We start from the raw sequence: 20,927 nt of genomic DNA on the forward strand, positions 1-20,927 counted from the left end.
TGGAGTGTGCGGGCAAAACGTATGATGAAACATTCAGGAATACGTTTAATCACAGTTGGCAACCCAGTGTCTGGGAGCCGGTGTCCAGTGTCTGGAGCCAGTGTCCAGTGTCTGGAGCCAGTGTCCAGTGTCTGGAGCCAGTGTCCAGTGTCTGGGAGCCAGTGTCCAGTGTCTGGAGCCAGTGTCCAGTGTCCGGAGCCAGTGTCCAGTGTCTGGAGCCAGTGTCCAGTGTCTGGAGCCAGTGTCCAGTGTCTGGGAGCCGGTGTCCAGTGTCTGGGAGCCAGTGTCCAGTGTCTGGGAGCCAGTGTCCAGTGTCTGGAGCCAGTATCCAGTGTCTGGGAGCCGGTGTCCAGTGTCTGGAGCCAGTGTCCAGTGTCTGGGAGCCGGTGTCCAGTGTCTGGAGCCAGTGTCCAGTGTCTGGGAGCCGGTGTCCAGTGTCTGGAGCCAGTGTCTGGGAGCCGTTGCCCAGTGTCTGGATCCGGTGTCCAGTGTCTGGGAACTTAAGCAAGGAGTCAGGAGGTCTAAAAGGGGTCATGAAAAGGCAAATAGTGTTTTGGAAAATCCCAAGGCTTTTTACACGTACATAAAAAGCACGAGGGTAGCCAGGGAAAAAGTTGGCCCACTGAAGGACAGGGAAGGGAATCTATGTGTGGAGCCAGAGGAAATGGGCGAGGTACGAAATGAATACTTTGCATCAGTATTGATCACAGAGAAGGAATTGGTGGATGTTGAGTCTGGAGAAGGGTGTGTAGATAGCCTGGGTCACATTGAGATCCAAAAAGACGAGGTGTTGGGCGTCTTGAAAAATATTAAGGTAGATAAGTCCCCAGGGCCTGATGGGGTCTACCCCAGAATACTGAAGGAAGCTAGAGAGGAAATTGCTGAGGCCTTGACAAAAATCTTTGGATCCTCACTGTCTTCAGGTGATGTCCCGGAGGACTGGAGAAAAGCCAATGTTGTTCGGGGAGCACGGTAGCATAGTGGTTAGCACAATTGCTTCACAGCTCCAGGGTCCCAGGTTCGATTCCCGGCTTGGGTCACTGTCTGTACGGAGTCTGCACGTCCTCCCCGTGTGTGCGTGGGTTTCTTCCAGGTGCTCCGGTTTCCTCCCACAGTCCAAAGATGTGCAGGTTAGGTGGATTGGCCATGATAAATTTCCCTTAGTCCAAAATTGCCCTTTGTGTTGGTGGGGTTACTGGGTTATGGGGATCGGGTGGGGGTTGCGGGCTTGGGTAGGGCGCTCTTTCCAAGAGCCGGTGCAGACTCGATAGGCCGATTGGCCTCCTACTGCACTATAAATTCTATGATTCTATGATGTTCCTTTGTTTAAGAAGTGTCGCAAGGATAATCCAGGGAACTACAGGCCAGTGAGCCTTACGTCAGTGATAGGGAAATTACTGGAGAGAATTCTTCAAGAAAGGATCTACTCCCATTTGGAAGCAAATGGACGTATTAGTGAGAGGCAGCATGGTTTTGTGAAGGGGAGGTCGTGTCTCACTAACTTGATGGGAGTTTTTCGAAGAGGTCACAAAGGTGATTGATGCAGATAGGGCAGTGGATGTTGTCTATATGGACTTCAGTAAGGCCTTTGACAAGGTCCCTCGTGGTAGACTGGTACAAAAGGTGAAGTCACACGGGATCAGAGGTGAGCTGGCAAGGTGGATACAGAAATGGCTCGGTCATAGAAGGCAGAGAGTAGCAATGGAAGGGTGCTTTTCTAATTGGAGGGCTGTGACTAGTGGTGTTCCGCAGGGATCAGTGCTGGGACCTTTGATGTTTATAGTAACAAATAATTTGGAGGAAAATGTAACTGGTCTGATTAGTAAGTTTACCGGCGACACAAAGGTTGGTGGAATTGTGGATAGCGATGAGGACTGTCAGAGGATACAGCAGGATTTAGATCGTTTGGAGACTTGGGTGGAGAGATGGCAGATGGAATTTAATCCGGACAAATGTGAGGTAATGCATTTTGGAAGGTCTAATGCAGGTAGGGAATATACAGTGAATGGTAGAACCCTCAAGAGTATTGACAGTCAGAGAGATCAGGATGTTGCCTGGTATGGAGGGCATTAGCTATGAGGAGCGATTGAATAAACTCGGTTTGTTCTCATGGGAACGACGGAGGTTGAGGTGTGACCTGATAGAGGTTTACAAAATTATGAGGGGTATAGACAGAGTGGATAGTCAGAGGCTTTTTCCCAGGGTAGAGGGGTCAATTACTAGGGGGCATAGGTTTAAGGTGCGATGGGCAAGGTTTAGAGATGTACGAGGCAAGTTTTTTTACACAGAGGGTAGTGGGTGCCTAGAACTCGCTGCCGGAGGAGGTGGTGGAAGCAGGGGCGATAGTGACATTTAAGGGGCATCTTGTCAAATACATGAATAGGATGGGAATAGAGGCATACGGACCCAAGAAGTGTGGAAGATTTTAGTTTAGACGGGCAGCATGGTCGGCCCAGGCTTGGAGGGCTAAGGGCCTGTTCCTGTGCTGTACTTTTCTTTGTTCTTTGTTCTAGTGTGATTAGTTTGGGACTGACACAGGGCTATGGGGAGATAGAGGGCCAGTGTGTTCATTTGGGATTCATACAGGGCTACGGGGAGAGAGTGGGGCAGTGGGATTAGTTTGGGATTGATACAGGGATATGGGAGAGAGCGGGGCATTGGGGTTGGTTTGGGATTGATACAGGGCTATGGGGAGAGAGCAGGGCAATGGGATTAGTTGGGATTGGTACAGGGCTATGGGGAGAGAGCGGGACAGTGGGATTAATTGGGATTGGGGCAGTGTGATTAGTTTGGGATTGATACAGAGCTATGGGGAGAGAGAGCATGGCATTGGGATTACTTTGATATTCGTACAGGGCTATGGGGAGAGAGCAGGGCAATGGGATTAGTTTGGGATTGATACAGGCTATGGGGAGAGAGTGGGACAGTGGGATTAATTGGGATTGATACAGAGCTATGGGGAGAGAGCAGGGCAGTGGGATTAATTTGTGATTGATACAGGGCTATGGGGAGAGAGCGGGACAGTGGGATTAGTTTGAAATTGATACAGGGCTATGGGGAGAGAGCGGGGCAGTGGGATTAGTTTGGGGATTGATACAGGGCAATGGGGAGAGAGCGGGGCAGTGGGATTAGTTTGGGATTGATACAGGGCTATGGGGAGAGTGGGCAGTGGGATTAGTTTGGGGATTGGTACAGGGCTATGGGGAGAGAGTGAGGCAGTGGGATTAGTTTGGGATTGATACAGGGCTATGGGGAGAGTGGGCAGTGGGATTAGTTTGGGGATTGATACAGAGTTATGGGGAGAGAGTGGGGCAGTAGGATTAGTTTGGGAATGATACAGGGATATGGGGAGAGAGCGGGGCAGTGGGATTAGTTTGGGATTGACACAGGGCTACGGGGAGGGAGTGGGGCAGTGGGATTAGTTTGGGAATGATACAGGGATATGGGGAGAGAGCGGGGCAGTGGGATTAGTTTGGGATTGACACAGGGCTATGGGGAGATAGTGGGCCAGTGTGTTCATTTGGGATTGATACAGGGCTACGGGGAGGGAGTGGGGCAGTGGGATTAGTTTGGCGATTGATACAGGATTATGGGGAGAGAGTGAGCAGTGGGATTAGTTTGGGATTGATACAGGGCTATGGGGAGAGAGGGGGCAGTGGGATTATTTTGGGATTGATACAGGGCTATGGAGAAAGAGTGGGGCAGTGGGATTAGTTTGGGATTGATACAGGGCTATGGGGAGAGTGGGGCAGTGGGATTAGTTTGGGGATTGGTACAGGGCTATGGGGAGAGATTAGTGCAGTGGGATTAGTTTGGGATTGATACAGGGCTTTGGGGAGTGGGGCAGTGGGATTTGTTTGGGATTGATACATGGTTATGAGGAGAGAGCGAGGATGAGGGATTAGTTTGGGGATTGATACAGGGCTCTGGGGAGAGAGCGGGGATGATGGATTAGTTTGGGGATTGATACAGGGCTATGGGGGAGTGGGGCAGTGGGATTAGTTTGGGGATTGATACAGGATTATGGGGAGAGAGTGAGCAGTGGGATTAGTTTAGGATTGATACAGGGCTATGGGGAGAGAGTGGGGCATTGGGATTAGTTTGGGATTGATACAGGGCTATGGGGAGAGAGCGGGGTAGTGGGATTAGTTTGGGGATTGATACAGGGCTATGGGGAGAGAGTGGGGCAGTGGGATTAGTTTGGGAATTGATACAGGGCTATGGGAAGAGCGGGCGCAGTGGGATTAGTTTGGGATTGATACAGGGCTATGGGGAGAGAGTGGGGCAGTGGGATTAGTATGGGATTGATACAGGGCTATGGGGAGAGAGCGGGGCAGTGGGATTAGTTTGGGATTGATACAGGGCTATGGGAGAGAGTGGGGCAGTGGGGTTAGTTAGTATTGATAAAGGAAGAAAGCGGAACAGTAGAAATATTTTTGGTTTGATAAACGGCTATGGGATTCGTTTGGGATTGATCCAGGGCGATGTTAAGTGCTCCCGGTTTCAGTGGGCAGACCGTAATCTCGGTATCTGGAGGTTGCTGGTCCATTCTGCCTCTGGGTCCAGGGGTGAGCTGGTTGTGGGAATTTGGGAATGGTAATCTGGGACTGGGGATCTGGGAATGGTAATCTGGGACTGAGGAGCTGCATTGGGAATATAGACCTGGTATTGGGAACAGGGATAGTCATAGAATTTACAGTGCTGAAGGATGCCATTCGGCCCATCGAGTCTACACCAGCCCATGGAAAGAGCACCCTATCCAAGGTCACACCACCATCATGTCCTGGTAACCCAGCAACCCCTCCTAACCTTTTTGGACACTAAGGGCAATTTATCATGGCCAATCCACCTAACCTGCACATCTTTGTACTGTGGGAGGAAACCGGAGCACCCGGAGGAAAAGACACGGAGAGAACGTGCAGACTCCACACAGTGATCCAAGACGGGAATTGAACCTGGGACCCTGGAGCTGTGAAGCCACAGTGCTATCCACTGTGCTACCCTGCCGCTCATTGATTTGGGAATCTGGGTTTGGGAAAAGGAGATTTGAGAATGGGGATCTTGGACTTTGAATATGGGATTGGAGGAACTGGGAAATCTGAGATTGGGAAATCTAGGGTTGGGGAGTGGGGAATGAAGATCTGGGATTTGGGAATCGGGGTTTGGGGCTCTGGGACTGGGGAATTTGGGACTGAGAATGGGGATTTGGAAATTGGGATCTGGGATTTCAGTACCTGGGATTGGGGAATCAGGGATTGGGAATCTGGGATATGGGAATGAGGTATTGGGAATCTGGGATTGGGAGCTGCTATTGGGAAAGTGGGATCTGGGGCTGGGAGCTGGGCTTGGGAAAGTGGGATCTGGGATTGGGAGTTGGGACTGGGAAAGAGGGATCTGATTTTGGAGAATCTGGGATTGGGAATGGGGAATGTGGGATTGGGAACCTGGGATTGGGGAATCGAGGATTGGGATGAGGAATTGGGGAAACTGGGATTCGGAATGCAGGATTTGGGAATCCGGGATTGGGAATGCGGGATTTGGGAATCCGGGATTGGGAATGCGGGATTTGGAATACCGGGATGGGGATTCCGGGATGGAGATTCTGGGATTGGTATTCTTGGATTGGGAATATAGGGATTGGGATTCCGGGGTGAGGATTCCGGGATTGGGATTCTGGGACCGGGAATACCGGGATTGGGAATACCGGGATTGGAATTCAGGGATCGGGAATACCGGGATTGGGAATACCGGGAGTGGGATTCCGGGATGGGGATTCCGGACCCTCCCCCCCGGGAGGCCGCGCCCACTCCGGGCCCAGGGCCTCTCCGCCCGGGGCCCAGTCACTGAGTCCGGCAGCCGGATCCAGGCTGAGCCCAACCCGGGGCCGCGGCCCAGCCCAGCGGAGCGGAGCCCAGCGGCAGCCCGGGGACCCAGCGGGGGGGACGGGCCGAACCGCCACCGCCCCACAAACCCGGAGAAACAGTGAGAGGCGGGGGGGAGAGGGGGGTAACCGGGGGGGAGGGGGTAACCGGGGGGGAGGGGGGTAACCGGGGGGGAGGGGGGAGGGGGGTAACCGGGGGGGAGGGGGGTAACCGGGGGGGAGGGGGGTAACCGGGGGGGAGGGGGGAGGGGGGTAACCGGGGGGGAGGGGGGAGGGGGGAGGGGGGTAATCGGGGGGGGGGGTAACCGGGGGGGGGGGGGGAGGGGGGAGGGGGGTAATGGGGGGGGGGGGGAGGGGGGTAATCGGGGGGGGGGGTAATCGGGGGGGGGGGGGGGGGGGGGTAATCGGGGGGGGGGGAGGGGGGTAATCGGGGGGGGGGGGGGGAGGGGGGTAATCGGGGGGGGGGGAGGGGGGTAATCGGGGGGGGGGGGAGGGGGGTAATCGGGGGGGGGGGGGGAGGGGGGTAATCGGGGGGGGGGAGGGGGGTAATCGGGGGGGGGAGGGGGGTAATCGGGGGGGGAGGGGGGTAATCGGGGGGGGGTAATCGGGGGGGGGGGGGTAATCGGGGAGGTGGGGTAATCGGGGGGGGTAATCGGGGGGGGGAGGGGGATAATCGGGGGGGAGGGGGGTAATCGGGGGGGGGAAGGGGGGTAATGGGGGGGGAGGGGGGTAATCGGGGGGGTGGGTGGTAATCGGGGGGGTAATCGGGGGGGGGAGGGGGTAATCGGGGGGGGGAGGGGGGTTAATCGGGGGGGGAGGGGGGTAATCGGGGGGGAGGGGGGTAATGGGGTGGGGGGTAATCGGGGTGGGGGGGAGGGGGGTAATCGGGGGGGGGGGGGGGGTAATCGGGGGGGAGGGGGGTAATCGGGGGGGAGGGGGTAATCGGGGGGGGAGGGGGGTAATCGGGAGGGGGGTAATCGGGGGGGTGTAATCGGGGGGGGGGGGTAATCGGAGGGGGTAATCGGGGGGGAGGGGGTAATCGGGGGGGGGGGGGAGGGGGGGGGGTAATGGGGGGGGAGGGGGGTAATCGGGGGGGAGGGGGTAATCGGGGGGGAGGGGGGTAATCGGGGGGGTAATCGGGGGGGAGGGGGGTAATCGGGGGGGGAGGGGTAATCGGGGGGGAGAAGGGGGTAATCGGGGAGGGGAGGGGGGTAATCGGGGAGGGGGGTAATTGGGGGGAGGGGGGAATCAGGGGAGGGGGGGGGGTAATCGGGGGGGAGGGGGGTGATCGGGGGGGAGAGGGGGGTAATCGGGGGGGAGGGGGTTATCGGGGGGGAGAGGGGGGTAATCGGGGGGGAGAGGGGGGTAATCGGGGGGGGAGAGGGGGGTAATTGGGGGGGAGGGGGGTAATGTTGGACTCACTCCCACAGGGAGTGGGGAGAATGTTGGACTCACTCCCACAGAGAGTGGGGAGAATGTGGGACTCGTTCCCACAGGTAGTGGGGAGAATGTGGGACTCGTTCCCACAGTGAGTGGGGAGAATGTGGGACTCGCTCCCGCGTGGAGTGGGGAGAATGTGGGACTCGTTCCCACAGTGAGTGGGGAGAATGTGGCACTGTGAGTGGGGGAGAGGGGGGTAATTGGGGGGGGAGGGGGGTAATGTTGGACTCACTCCCACAGGGAGTGGGGAGAATGTTGGACTCACTCCCACAGGGAGTGGGGAGAATGTGGGACTCACTCCCACAGTGAGTGGGGAGAATGTGGGACTCGCTCCCACAGGGAGTGGGGAGAATGTTGGACTCACTCCCACAGGGAGTGGGGAGAATGTGGGACTCGTTCCCACAGTGAGTGGGGAGAATGTGGGACTCGCTCCCGCGTGGAGTGGGGAGAATGTGGGACTCACTCCCACAGTGAGTGGGGAGAATGTGGGACTCGTTCCCACAGTGAGTGGGGAGAATGTGGGACTCGCTCCCGCGTGGAGTGGGGAGAATGTGGGACTCACTCCCACAGGTAGTGGGGAGAATGTGGGACTCGTTCCCACAGTGAGTGGGGAGAATGTGGGACTCGCTCCCACAGGGAGTGGGGAGAATGTGGGACTCACTCCCACAGGTAGTGGGGAGAATGTGGGACTCGCTCCCACAGGGAGTTGGGAGAATGTGGGACTCGCTCCCACAGGGAGTGTGGAGAATGTGGGACTCGCTCCCGCGGGGAGTGGGGAGAATGTGGGACTCGCTCCCGCGGGGAGTGGGGAGAATGTGGGACTCGCTCCCGCGGGGAGTGGGGAGAATGTGGGACTCGCTCCCACGGGGAGTGGTCACGGTGAATGTTATTGAGACATTGAAGGGCGAAGCTGTATAAACAGTTGGGGGGACGGGAACAGAGTGAGATGAAGAGGGGAAGGGAGGAGGTTGGTGTGGAGAATGAGCACCAGTAGGGAGCAGTTGGGCCGAATGGCCTGTTTTTGAGTTGGTTTGTGATATATTAGCAACAGGGAAGGAAGCTGACACGAGGTAAGGAGGAATTAAACAATTTGAAATGCAGGAAGAGGCCATTCAGCCTCTGCCTCTGCTCGTTCTTTGAAAAAGTGACCCAATTATTCCTACTTCTCCGACCCTTTCCCTGTAGGCCTGGAATTTTCACCCCTCCTCAGATTTCTCCAATTCTGCTTCTGCCATCCTTCCAGACAGCGTCTTCCAGGTCACAATATTCCAGAACATTCCGGATCACACCTCACTGGACAATATATTTCACCCCTTTTTTGCTGAATCCATTAACTCTAATGGAAAGAAGGAGAAAGATCTCCTTTAATCTTACCTGTTTGAAGAAGAACAATTTACCGCAGTTAACTGAAATCCTTGATCCTGTTCCAGTGCATTTCCTCCCTACCCTCTCCAAAGACATGGGCGAGATTCTCCCGTCCCCTAGCCACATGTTCCTGAGCAGTAGGACCCTCTACTCCTGCCGCTTGTCAATGGGATTTCTGAAGCCACCTCACACCAGCAGGAGAAGCCCGTCTCCCAAACAGATAATTCAGCCCATCTTCCTGGATACAGTATTCTGGCTGAGGTTTAACCAGGGTTTCTATAAAGGGTTTAGCCTATTTACCAGAATGGTACACCCTAGCACCATAGAATTCCCACAGTGCAGAAAGAGGCCATTCGGCCCATTGAGTCTGCACCGATCCTCTGAAAGAGCACCAGATCCCAAAATAATTTGCAGCAGCATTGTATGATAAACCGAGCCACATGATTAGGTCAGGTGTCCAAAAGCTTGGTCAGGAAGCAGGATTCACAAAGTCTCTTCAAGAAGGGGAGGCGGGGTGGTGTCAGATTAGAATTCCAGAGTTTTGGATCCAGGCAGCTGAAAGCATGGCTGCTAATGATGGAACGATTGAGGGCAGCACGGTGGCACAGTGGTTAGCATTGCTGCCTACGGCGCTGAGGACCCGGGTTCGAATCCCGGCCCTGGGTCACTGTCCGTGTGGAGTTTGCACATTCTTCCCGTGTCTGCGTGGGTTTCACCCCCACAGCCCAAAGATGTGCAGGATAGGCAGATTGGCCACACTAAATTGCCCCTTAATTGGAAAAAATAATTGGGTACTCTAAATTTTAAAAAAAAAAATTAAAAAAAAATGATGGAACGATTGAAATCATTAATGGTCAAGAGGCCTGAATTAGAGAGAGTGCTAAGATCTCGGGTGAATGTGGGACTGGACGAGGTGAAGGGAGCTTTCTTTGTGTTCAGGGGGAACCAGCATGAGGGTAGATGGATGGTCATTGGCGGGTCCTTGGCGGGTCCTTTGAGCTGACCAATGGAATTATTCCAGCAATTTCTTCCCCCAGCCTCACCCAACCTTTTTCTATCTTTTCAAATGGATATCACTGTGGGTTTGGCCGCCCCGCCCCCACATACAACAGTGTTCAGCTCTCAGATACACTCTGCTGGGGAACACACACTTCTTTCCAGCGTTAAATACAGAATTTCTTCAAAATCTAGACATCAGATCAAAGAACATCAGGCACTTTTCATGAGTTTGGTGTGACCCTGTGTTTGTATATCATGTTCTCTCACTCTGAACAAACTCGCTCGCATCAGGAAACAGGGAATGTCGCAGACGAGATTTTATAACTCAATTTATTGTGAAAGCTGAATGCCCAGGGAGGTGCCGAATCTGGGAGGTGTGTTGAGGTGGGGGCTACAGAGGGAGTCTGGGGATAGGTGGAGGAGGGGGAAGCCTGGTAACTGTTGAATTCGTAGAATTTTACAGCACAGAAGGAGACCGTTCGGCCCATCGGGTCTGCACCAGCTCCCGAAAGAGCTGCCCAGCTAGTCCCATTCCCCGGCCCAATCTCCACAGCCCTCCAAATTCATCACTTTCAAATATACATTCCTGACCTCGTTCAATCAATTTCCTGCCTTGAGAAATGACATTGATAAGCTTAACACACTTCCGCTGCGCCATCCTGCCCTGGGGTCACACAGTTACTGAGAAATTACATTGATAACAGTTTGTTGTGAAGAATGAAGTTGTTTTTCTTTTAGTATTGAACTGGGCTCTTGTGTCAGTGTTAAAAATCGCACGGGGTTACTGTGAGAGCAAGTGTGTAGCCGTTAGAAACTCATTCCCATTTATCTCCTGAACTTGACAAATGTTTTCTAACGAGTCGCGTCAACCTGTAATCTGCTTTTAGCTCAGAACAATAATTGGGAGAATTCTGCTGTTGTTAGCTCTGAATTCTGCTCGCTTATCTTTGCGTTTACATTCCAGCGTTGAAGGACGGAGGGTGTGTGTGGGTTGGGCCACTCAATCGGAGGTCTGTCTGAGAACATTAAAGTGTCGCTGACTGGTATGTGGAAGAAAGTTGGTAATTAGTGTTCAAAGGCAGGAAGAGGCTGAGGAAAGTCAAACTTCATACCCGAGGTAACAAATCTTCACCATTCTGCTCTGATAATTGACATGTTTAGCCTCCCATTTCCTCAACCTAAATTGAGGAATGATGTGGAGATGCCGCCCTTGGACTGGGATGGTCAGTCTTACAACACCAGCTTTTAAAAAATAAATTTAGAGCACCCAATTCATTTTTTCCAATTAAGGGGCAATTTAGTGTGGCCAATTCACCAAGCCGGCACATCTTTGGGTTGTGGGGGGCGAAACCCAGGCGAACATCAGGTTAAAGTCCAACAGGTTTGTTTGGAATCACAAGCTTCCGGAGCGGAGCTCCTTCATCAGGCCAGTTATGAAATTGAGGAATATCGGGGGGTTTCTACAGAGGAAAGGGGTTGAAGTTGGAGAGATTCAGCACAGACACAACGGGGAAAGACTGGGAATGGTGCAGGTTGGAAGCATTTGTTTGTTTTCCGACTCTCACAGACACTCCCACAAAGGAGGAGCAGATTGATTCTTTCTCGAAACGTGGGTGTCTGGGCGGCACGGTGGGGCAGTGGTTAGCACTGCTGCCTCACGGGGTTGCACGGTGGGGCAGTGGTTAGCACTGCTGCCTCACGGGGTTGCACGGTGGGGCAGTGGTTAGCACTGCTGCCTCACGGGGTTGCACGGTGGGGCAGTGGTTAACACTGCTGCCTCACGGGGTTGCACGGTGGGGCAGTGGTTAGCACTGCTGCCTCACGGGGTTGCACGGTGGGGCAGTGGTTAGCACTGCTGCCTCACGGGGTTGCACGGTGGGGCAGTGGTTAACACTGCTGCCTCACGGGGTTGCACGGTGGGGCAGTGGTTAGCACTGCTGCCTCACGGGGTTGCACGGTGGGGCAGTGGTTAACACTGCTGCCTCACGGGGTTGCACGGTGGGGCAGTGGTTAGCACTGCTGCCTCACGGGGTTGCACGGTGGGGCAGTGGTTAGCACTCCAGCCTCACGGGGTTGCACGGTGGGGCAGTGGTTAGCACTCCAGCCTCACGGGGTTGCACGGTGGGGCAGTGGTTAGCACTGCTGCCTCACGGGGTTGCACGGTGGGGCAGTGGTTAGCACTGCTGCCTCACGGGGTTGCACGGTGGGGCAGTGGTTAACACTGCTGCCTCACGGGGTTGCACGGTGGGGCAGTGGTTAGCACTGCTGCCTCACGGGGTTGCACGGTGGGGCACTGAAATATGCGTGTCGATGGTTAGGCCAGCATTTATTGCCCATTCCTAGTTGCCCTTCAGAAGGTGGTGGTGAGCTGTCTTCTTGAACCACTGCAGTCCCTGAGGTGTAGGTACACCCACCGTGCTGTTAGGGAGGGAGTTCCAGGCTGTTGCCCCGGCGACAGTGAAGGAACGGCCGATATATTTCCCAGTCAGGGTGGTGAGCGACTCGGAGGGGAACCTCCAGTTGGTGGGGTTCCCAGGTATCTGCTGCTCTTGTCCTTCTAGATGGTAGTGGCTGTGGGTTTGGAAGGTGCTGCCTGAGGAGCCTTGGTGAGTTTCTGCAGTGCATCTTGTAGATGGTACACACGGCTGCCACTGTTCACTGGTGGTGGAGGTTTGAATGTTTGTGGAAGGAGGAGCAATCAAGCGGGGCTGCTTTGTCCTGGATGGTGTTGAGCTTCTTGAGTGTTGTTGGAGCTGCGCTCATCCAGGCAAGTGGAGAGTTTTCCATCGCACTCCTGACTTGTGCCTTGTAGATGGTGGACGGGCTTTGGGGGGGTCAGGAGGTGAGTTATTCGCTGCAGGATTCCTGGCCTTTGACCTGCTCTAATTGCCCTTGACACACTGTCTCAAATCATTCATAATTACTATTTTTTTAAAATAAATTTAAAGTGTTCAATTCTTTTTTCCAATTAAGGGGCAATTTAGCCAATCCACCTACCCTGCACATCTTTGGGTTGTGGGGGTGAAACCCACGCAGACTCGGGGAGAATGTGCAAACTCCACACGGACAGTGACCCAGAGCCGGGATTGAACCTGGGACCTCAGCGCCGTGAGGCAGCAATGCTAACCACTGTGCCACTATGCTGCCCGGGTCCTCAGCGCTGTGAGGCAGCAGTGCTAACCACTGTGCCACTATGCTGCCCGGGTCCTCAGCGCTGTGAGGCAGCAATGCTAACCACTGTGCCACTGTGCTGCCCAATCATTGATAATTATAACCCACCTGGTTCATTAATGTCGTTTAGGGGAAGAAATCGGCCGTTCTTACCTGATCTGTCCTACATGTGACTCCAGACCCACAGCAATGTGGTTGAGAGTCAATGTGTGTGGAACTGTATCCCAGTGAGAGTCAGTGTGTGTGGAACTGTATCCCAGTGAGAGTCAGTGTGTGTGGGACCCGTACCCCAGTGAGAGTCAGTGTGTGTGGAACTGTACCCCAGTGAGAGTCAGTGTGGGACCCGTACCCCAGTGAGAGTCAGTGTGTGTGGGACCCGTACCCCAGTGAGAGTCAGTGTGTGTGTGGGACCCGTACCCCAGTGAGAGTCAGTGTGTGTGGAACCCGTACCCCAGTGAGAGTCAGTGTGTGTGGAACCCGTACCCCAGTGAGAGTCAGTGTGTGTGGAACTGTACCCCAGTGAGAGTCAGTGTGGGACCCGTACCCCAGTGAGAGTCAGTGTGTGTGGGACCCGTACCCCAGTGAGAGTCAGTGTGTGTGGGACCCCAGTGAGAGTCAGTGTGTGTGGGACCCGTACCCCAGTGAGAGTCAGTGTGGGTGGGACCCGTACCCCAGTGAGAGTCAGTGTGTGTGGGACCCGTACCCCAGTGAGAGTCAGTGTGTGTGGGACCCGTACCCCAGTGAGAGTCAGTGTGTGTGGGACCCGTACCCCAGTGAGAGTCAGTGTGTGTGGGACCCGTACCCCAGTGAGAGTCAGTGTGTGTAGGACCCGTACCCCAGTGAGAGTCAGTGTGTGTGGGACCCCAGTGAGAGTCAGTGTGTGTGGGACCCGTACCCCAGTGAGAGTCAGTGTGTGTGGGACCCGTACCCCAGTGAGAGTCAGTGTGTGTGGGACCCCAGTGAGAGTCAGTGTGTGTATGGGACCCGTACCCCAGTGAGAGTCAGTGTGTGTGGGACCCCAGTGAGAGTCAGTGTGTGTGGGACCCGTACCCCAGTGAGAGTCAGTGTGTGTGGGACCCGTACCCCAGTGAGAGTCAGTGTGTGTGGGACCCGTACCCCAGTGAGAGTCAGTGTGTGTGGGACCCGTACCCCAGTGAGAGTCAGTGTGTGTGGGACCCGTACCCCAGTGAGAGTCAGTGTGTGTGGGACCCGTACCCCAGTGAGAGTCAGTGTGTGTGGGACCCGTACCCAGTGAGAGTCAGTGTGTGTGGGACCCGTACCCCAGTGAGAGTCAGTGTGTGTGGGACCCGTACCCCAGTGAGAGTCAGTGTGTGTGGGACCCCAGTGAGAGTCAGTGTGTGTATGGGACCCGTACCCCAGTGAGAGTCAGTGTGTGTGGGACCCCAGTGAGAGTCAGTGTGTGTGGGACCCGTACCCCAGTGAGAGTCAGTGTGTGTGGGACCCGTACCCCAGTGAGAGTCAGTGTGTGTGGGACCCCTACCCCAGTGAGTGTCAGTGTGTGTGGAACCCGTACCCCAGTGAGAGTCAGTGTGTGTGGAACCCGTACCCCAGTGAGAGTCAGTGTGTGTGGAACTGTATCCCAGTGAGAGTCAGTGTGTGTGGGACCCGTACCCCAGTGAGAGTCAGTGTGTGTGGAACCCGTACCCCAGTGAGAGTCAGTGTGTGTGGGACCCGTACCCCAGTGAGAGTCAGTGTGTGTGTGGGACCCGTACCCCAGTGAGAGTCAGTGTGTGTGGAACCCGTACCCCAGTGAGAGTCAGTGTGTGTGGGACCCGTACCCCAGTGAGAGTCAGTGTGTGTGGAACTGTATCCCAGTGAGAGTCAGTGTGTGTGGAACTGTATCCCAGTTAGAGTCAGTGTGTGTGGAACTGTATCCCAGTTAGAGTCAGTGTGTGTGGGACCCGTACCCCAGTGAGAGTCAGTGTGTGTGGAACCCGTACCCCAGTGAGAGTCAGTGTGTGTGGAACCCGTACCCCAGTGAGAGTCAGTGTGTGTGGGACCCGTACCCCAGTGAGAGTCAGTGGGTGTGGGACCCCAGTGAGAGTCAGTGTGTGTGGCCCCGTACCCCAGTGAGAGTCAGTGTGTGTGGGACCCCAGTGAGAGTCAGTGTGTGTGGGACCCGTACCCCAGTGAGAGTCAGTGTGTGTGGGACCCGTACCCCAGTGAGAGTCAGTGTGTGTGGAACCCGTACCCCAGTGAGAGTCAGTGTGTGTGGGACCCCTACCCCAGTGAGAGTCAGTGTGTGTGGGACCCGTACCCCAGTGAGAGTCAGTATGTGTGGGACCCGTACCCCAGTGAGAGTCAGTGTGTGTGGAACCCGTACCCCAGTGAGAGTCAGTGTGTGTGGGACCCGTACCCCAGTGAGAGTCAGTGTGTGTGGGACCCGTACCCCAGTGAGAGTCAGTGTGCGTGGGTCCCGTACCCCAGTGAGAGTCAGTGTGTGTGGGACCCGTACCCCAGTGAGAGTCAGTGTGTGTGGGACCCGTACCCCAGTGAGAGTCAGTGTGTGTGGGACCCGTACCCCAGTGAGAGTCAGTGTGTGTGGGACCCATACCCCAGTGAGAGTCAGTGTGTGTGGGACCCTGTACCCCAGTGAGAGTCAGTGTGTGTGGGACCTGTACCCCAGTGAGAGTCAGTGTGTGTGGAACCCGTACCCCAGTGAGAGTCAGTGTGTGTGGGACCCGTACCCCAGTGAGAGTCAGTGTGTGTGGGACCCATACCCCAGTGAGAGTCAGTGTGTGTGGGACCCGTACCCCAGTGAGAGTCAGTGTGTGTGGGACCCGTACCCCAGTGAGAGTCAGTGTATGTGGAACCCGTACCCCAGTGAGAGTCAGTGTGTGTGGAACTGTACCCCAGTGAGAGTCAGTGTGTGTGGGACCCGTACCCCAGTGAGAGTCAGTGTGTGTGGAACTGTATCCCAGTGAGAGTCAGTGTGTATGGAACTGTATCCCAGTGAGAGTCAGTGTGTGTGGGACCCGTACCCCAGTGAGAGTCAGTGTGTGTGGAACCTGTACCCCAGTGAGAGTCAGTGTGTGTGGGACCTGTACCCCAGTGAGAGTCAGTGTGTGTGGGACCCGTACCCCAGTGAGAGTCAGTGTGTGTGGGACCCGTACCCCAGTGAGAGTCAGTGTATGTGGAACCCGTACCCCAGTGAGAGTCAGTGTGTGTGGAACTGTACCCTAGTGAGAGTCAGTGTGTGTGGGACCCGTACCCCAGTGAGAGTCAGTGTGTGTGGGACCCGTACCCCAGTGAGAGTCAGTGTGTGTGGAACCCCTACCCCAGTGAGAGTCAGTGTGTGTGGGACCCGTACCCCAGTGAGAGTCAGTGTGTGAGGGACCCGTACACCAGTGAGAGTCAGTGTGTGTGGGACCCGTACCCCAGTGAGAGTCAGTATGTGTGGGACCCGTACCCCAGTGAGAGTCAGTGTGTGTGGGACCCGTACCCCAGTGAGAGTCAGTGTGTGTGGAACTGTATCCCAGTGAGAGTCAGTGTGTGTGGGACCTGTACCCCAGTGAGAGTCAGTGTGTGTGGGACCCGTACCCCAGTGAGAGTCAGTGTGTGTGGGACCTGTACCCCAGTGAGAGTCAGTGTGTGTGGGACCCGTACCCCAGTGAGAGTCAGTGTGTGTGGGACCCGTGCCCCAGTGAGAGTCAGTGTGTGTGGAACTGTACCCCAGTGAGAGTCAGTGTGTGTGGAACCCGTACCCCAGTGAGAGTCAGTATGTGTGGGACCCGTACCCCAGTGAGAGTCAGTGTGTGTGAGACCCCCTACCCCAGTGAGAGTCAGTATGTGTGGGACCCGTACCCCAGTGAGAGTCAGTGTGTGTGGGACCCGTACCCCAGTGAGAGTCAGTGTGTGTGGGACCCGTACCCCAGTGAGAGTCAGTGTGTGTGGGACCCGTACCCCAGTGAGAGTCAGTGTATGTGGAACCCGTACCCCAGTGAGAGTCAGTGTGTGTGGAACTGTACCCCAGTGAGAGTCAGTGTGTGTGGGACCCGTACCCCAGTGAGAGTCAGTGTGTGTGGGACCCGTACCCCAGTGAGAGTCAGTGTGTGTGGGACCCATACCCCAGTGAGAGTCAGTGTGTGTGGGACCCGTACCCCAGTGAGAGTCAGTGTGTGTGGAACCTGTACCCCAGTGAGAGTCAGTGTGTGTGGGACCCGTACCCCAGTGAGAGTCAGTGTATGTGGGACCCGTACCTCAGTGAGAGTCAGTGTGTGTGGGACCCGTACCCCAGTGAGAGTCAGTGTATGTGGGACCCGTACCTCAGTGAGAGTCAGTGTATGTGGGACCCGTACCTCAGTGAGAGTCAGTGTGTGTGGGACCCGTACCCCATTGAGAGTCAGTGTGTGTGGAACTGTGCATGATGCGGAGTTGGGGAATGAGTGTGAGAACTGGTATCGAGCAAGCATGGTGGGTGGCCACCTCAACATCGATAAATTAATAATAAAATAATCTTTATTGTCACAAGTTAGCTTACATTAACACTGCAATGAAGTTACTGTGAAAAGCCCCAAATCGCCACATTCCGGCGCCTGTTCGGGTCACAGAGGGAGAATTCAGAATGTCCAATTCCCCTAACAGCACGACTTTCGGGACTTGTGGGAGGAAACCGGAGCACCCGGAGGAAACCCACGCAGACACGGGGAGGACGTGCAGACTCCACACAGACAGTGACCCAGCCGGGAATCAAACCTGGGACCCTGGTGCTGTGAAGCCACAGTGCTAACCAATGTGCTACCGTGCTGCCCACATAGGGGAGGAGCTTTCAGGATAAGTGTCTGTTTTCTGAGACTGTTACGCACTCTGGTGTGAGTTGTGGGGGATTTTGAGTGTGATGTTTCTGACCTGTGCTAACGTTGTATCTTCCAGAATCTGGAGTGGGTTTAAAGTGGAACCGCAGCTTGTCCAGAAGCAGGCGGGAGGGTAACGGAGAGCAGCGGAGACATGGCCCAAAGAAGCGTCTCTGTTGTCCGAGCTCTGGCTTGTGTTGTGACCCTCCTGGTATCCAAGAGTCGAGCTCAGCTGAAGCAAACTTCCCGATTTGGGAACAAGCCCTTTGTGACCGTGTGGAATGCGCCAACTCAGGACTGTGTCCGTCATTCCGTCAATCTAAACCTCAACATGTTTGACATCATTTCATCTCCAAATGAAGGCTTTTACAACCAGAATTTAACCATATTCTACAAGGAGAGACTGGGCAAATACCCTTATTACCAGGGACGCCAGCCTGTGAATGGGGGTGTGCCTCAGAACAGCAGTCTCCTGGAACATCTGTCCACAATGGACTTGGATATTGAACGTTACATGCGATCTCGGAACACCAAAGGTCTGGCGGTGATTGACTGGGAGGAGTGGAGGCCCCTCTGGATTCGAAACTGGAAAGACAAACAGGTTTACCGGAACACTTCCCGGCGCCTGGTGTCTGACAGACACCCAGACTGGGCCGAGAGTAAACTGAACAGAGAAGCCCAGTTTGAGTTTGAGCAATCAGCACAGCGGTTCATGGTGGAGACTCTGCGCAGGGCCAGGAACTCCCGGCCACACAGTTTGTGGGGTTTCTATCTGTTCCCAGACTGCTACAACCACGACTACAAAAACAACAGGGCCAATTACACCGGCCGGTGCCCTGACGTGGAGATTTCCCGCAATGACCTGCTCAGGTGGCTATGGAGTAACAGCACAGCCATTTTCCCTTCCATCTACCTGGACCAAATGCTGAAATCCACAAACAGAGCCACAAAGTTTGTCCGGTCCCGAGTCAAAGAAGCACTGAGAGTGTCCGAACTTCACAGCAAAAACTATTCCCTGCCTGTGTTTGTCTATTCACAGCCCACTTACAGTTACACTTTCAACCTGCTCACCCAGGTAAGCAACCTCTTCCCAAAGGAACAGCACAAAGTCAATCAGCAGCAATCCTCTGCCAGATACAGAGTAAAGCCCCCTCTACACTGACCCCATCAAACACTCCCAGGACAGGTGCAGCACGGGGTTAGATACAGAGTAAAGCTCCCTCTACACTGTCCCCATCAAACATTCCCAGGACAGGTACAGCACGGGGTTAGATACAGAGTAAAGCTCCCTCTACACTGTCCCCATCAAACATTCCCAGGACAGGTACAGCACGGGGTTAGATACAGAATAAAGCTCCCTCTACACTGACCCCATCAAACACTCCCAGGACAGGTACAGCACGGGGTTAGATACAGAGTAAAGCTCCCTCTACACTGTCCCCATCAAACACTCCCAGGACAGGTACAGCACGGGGTTAGATACAGAGTAAAACTCCCTCTACACTGTCCCCATCAAACACTCCCAGGACAGGTACAGCACGGGGTTAGATACAGAGTAAGCTCCCTCTACACTGTCCCCATCAAACACTCCCAGGACAGGTACAGCACGGGGTTAGATACAGAGTAAAGCTCCCTCTACACTGTCCCCATCAAACACTCCCAGGACAGGTACAGCACGGGGTTAGATACAGAGTAAAGCTCCCTCTACACTGTCCCCATCAAACACTCCCAGGACAGGTACAGCACGGGGTTAGTTGGAGAGTGAATATGCCTTCGTAACATTTTTCCTTGGCCGCCCTATACTGTATAGCTGTGATATTTCCCATTTCCCCTCCAGTTTCGGATACCGAGGGGCACTGCTCCTCCGTGTGATGATGTGCTTCCTGACATCACCCTGAAGGAACAGACTCAAATTATAGCACTGAGATCCCGTCACCTGGACACCCAGACGATCTTTGTTCTGTCAAATCCTTTAACTATTAAAATACCTTCATCAGTTCTAATGTAATTTGACGAGTTAACCAGAGGTTATTGTTTTGGGGGCACAGATTAATCCAGAAGTCAGAGGGGCAGCACGGTGGTGCAGTGGGTTAGCACTGCTGCCTCACGGCACTGAGGTCCCAGGTTCGATCCCGGCTCTGGGTCACTGTCCGTGTGGAGTTTGCACATTCTCCCCGTGTCTGCGTGGGTTTCACCCCCACAACCCAGAGATGTGCAGCGTAGGTGGATTGGCCACGCTAAATTGCCCCTTTGTTGGAAAAAATGAATTGGGCACTCTAAATTTATATTTTTAAAAATCCAGAAGACAGAGGTCATGAGCGACACGGTAGCACAGTGGTTAGCACTGTGGCTTCACAGCTCCAGGGTCCCAGGTTCGATTCCCCGCTGGGTCACTGTCTGTGCGGAGTCTGCACGTTCTCCCCGTGTCTGCGTGGGTTTCCTCCGGGTGCTCCGGTTTCCTCCCACAGTCCAAAGCTGTGCAGGTTAGGTGGGGTTACAGGGATAGGGTGGGGAGTGGGCCTGGTAGGGTGCTAGCTCAAAAAAGATTAAAAGAAAAAAAAACATAAGGTTCACTAAAGTCCTTCAGGGAAATAAACCTGCCTCCTTACCCTGTCGGCCTACATGCGACTCCAGAGCCACAGAAATGAGGGTGACTTTGAAATGTCCGAGGGAGGCACTATGTTTAAGGGTAACAAATCCCAGGCAAGAATGTCAATAAAGTCTTCCCTCCTCAACTAAAAACAGACCTCCGGACATCCTGGGGACTCTGTGCTGCGCCCTCTCCCAGGTCAATCTCCCCTTCCTGACGTAGAGTCCAGGCTTGAACCTGGTAACTCCAGACCCTTGCTGACTGAGTCCCTGAACTGAAGTATCAATTCCTCCCCGTTATAGTCCAGCCTTTTGGGACAACGGACAACATTCCATTGGATATTTTGGTGATTTTCTGTATCCATTACCAGTTTTAATAAGTTATGAGCACCCTGTTTACTTTCCTACTTCACAGTTCCTCACTTGTCACCATCAGGAATGTATTCTGATTCCACTTTCTCAGATGTACAGACGCTAACCTCACATATGAACGCTACCTGTCACTTTTCTAGTTGCTTCGTTACTCTCTCTGACCTCCGCAAAAATTCCGTTACTCTCCCAGGTTGCTCTTGCACTCTCTATTCCAGACTCTCACTCTGACCTCTGTCCCTCCCCCTACCTCCCCCACACACTCTCAGCCTCAGTCATGTCCCCTCTCTCTCTCCAGC

General features: G+C 54.5%; 1 protein-coding gene across 4 annotated transcripts in view; it reads left to right on the forward strand.

The window, feature by feature from the left end:
- Positions 1-20,927, forward strand: part of LOC119973700 (hyaluronidase-2-like) — a 50,576-nt gene that overhangs the window by 12,894 nt on the left and 16,755 nt on the right. Inside the window, exons 1-3 of one of the 4 annotated variants that reach the window (XM_038812078.1) lie at positions 5,804-5,982; positions 10,650-10,802; positions 17,750-18,745. In XM_038812078.1, the coding sequence (XP_038668006.1) occupies positions 17,825-18,745 (921 nt within the window). In that variant the 5' untranslated portion in view covers positions 5,804-5,982; positions 10,650-10,802; positions 17,750-17,824. Of the gene's footprint in view, positions 1-5,803; positions 5,983-10,156; positions 10,803-17,749; positions 18,746-20,927 lie in introns of those variants that run through there. The other 3 variants (XM_038812079.1, XM_038812080.1, XM_038812081.1) reach the window with 3 other exon arrangements.

The sequence above is a fragment of the Scyliorhinus canicula genome, chromosome 11, assembly GCF_902713615.1.
Source record: "Scyliorhinus canicula chromosome 11, sScyCan1.1, whole genome shotgun sequence".
In the NCBI taxonomy this organism is placed as follows: Eukaryota; Metazoa; Chordata; class Chondrichthyes; order Carcharhiniformes; family Scyliorhinidae; genus Scyliorhinus; species Scyliorhinus canicula.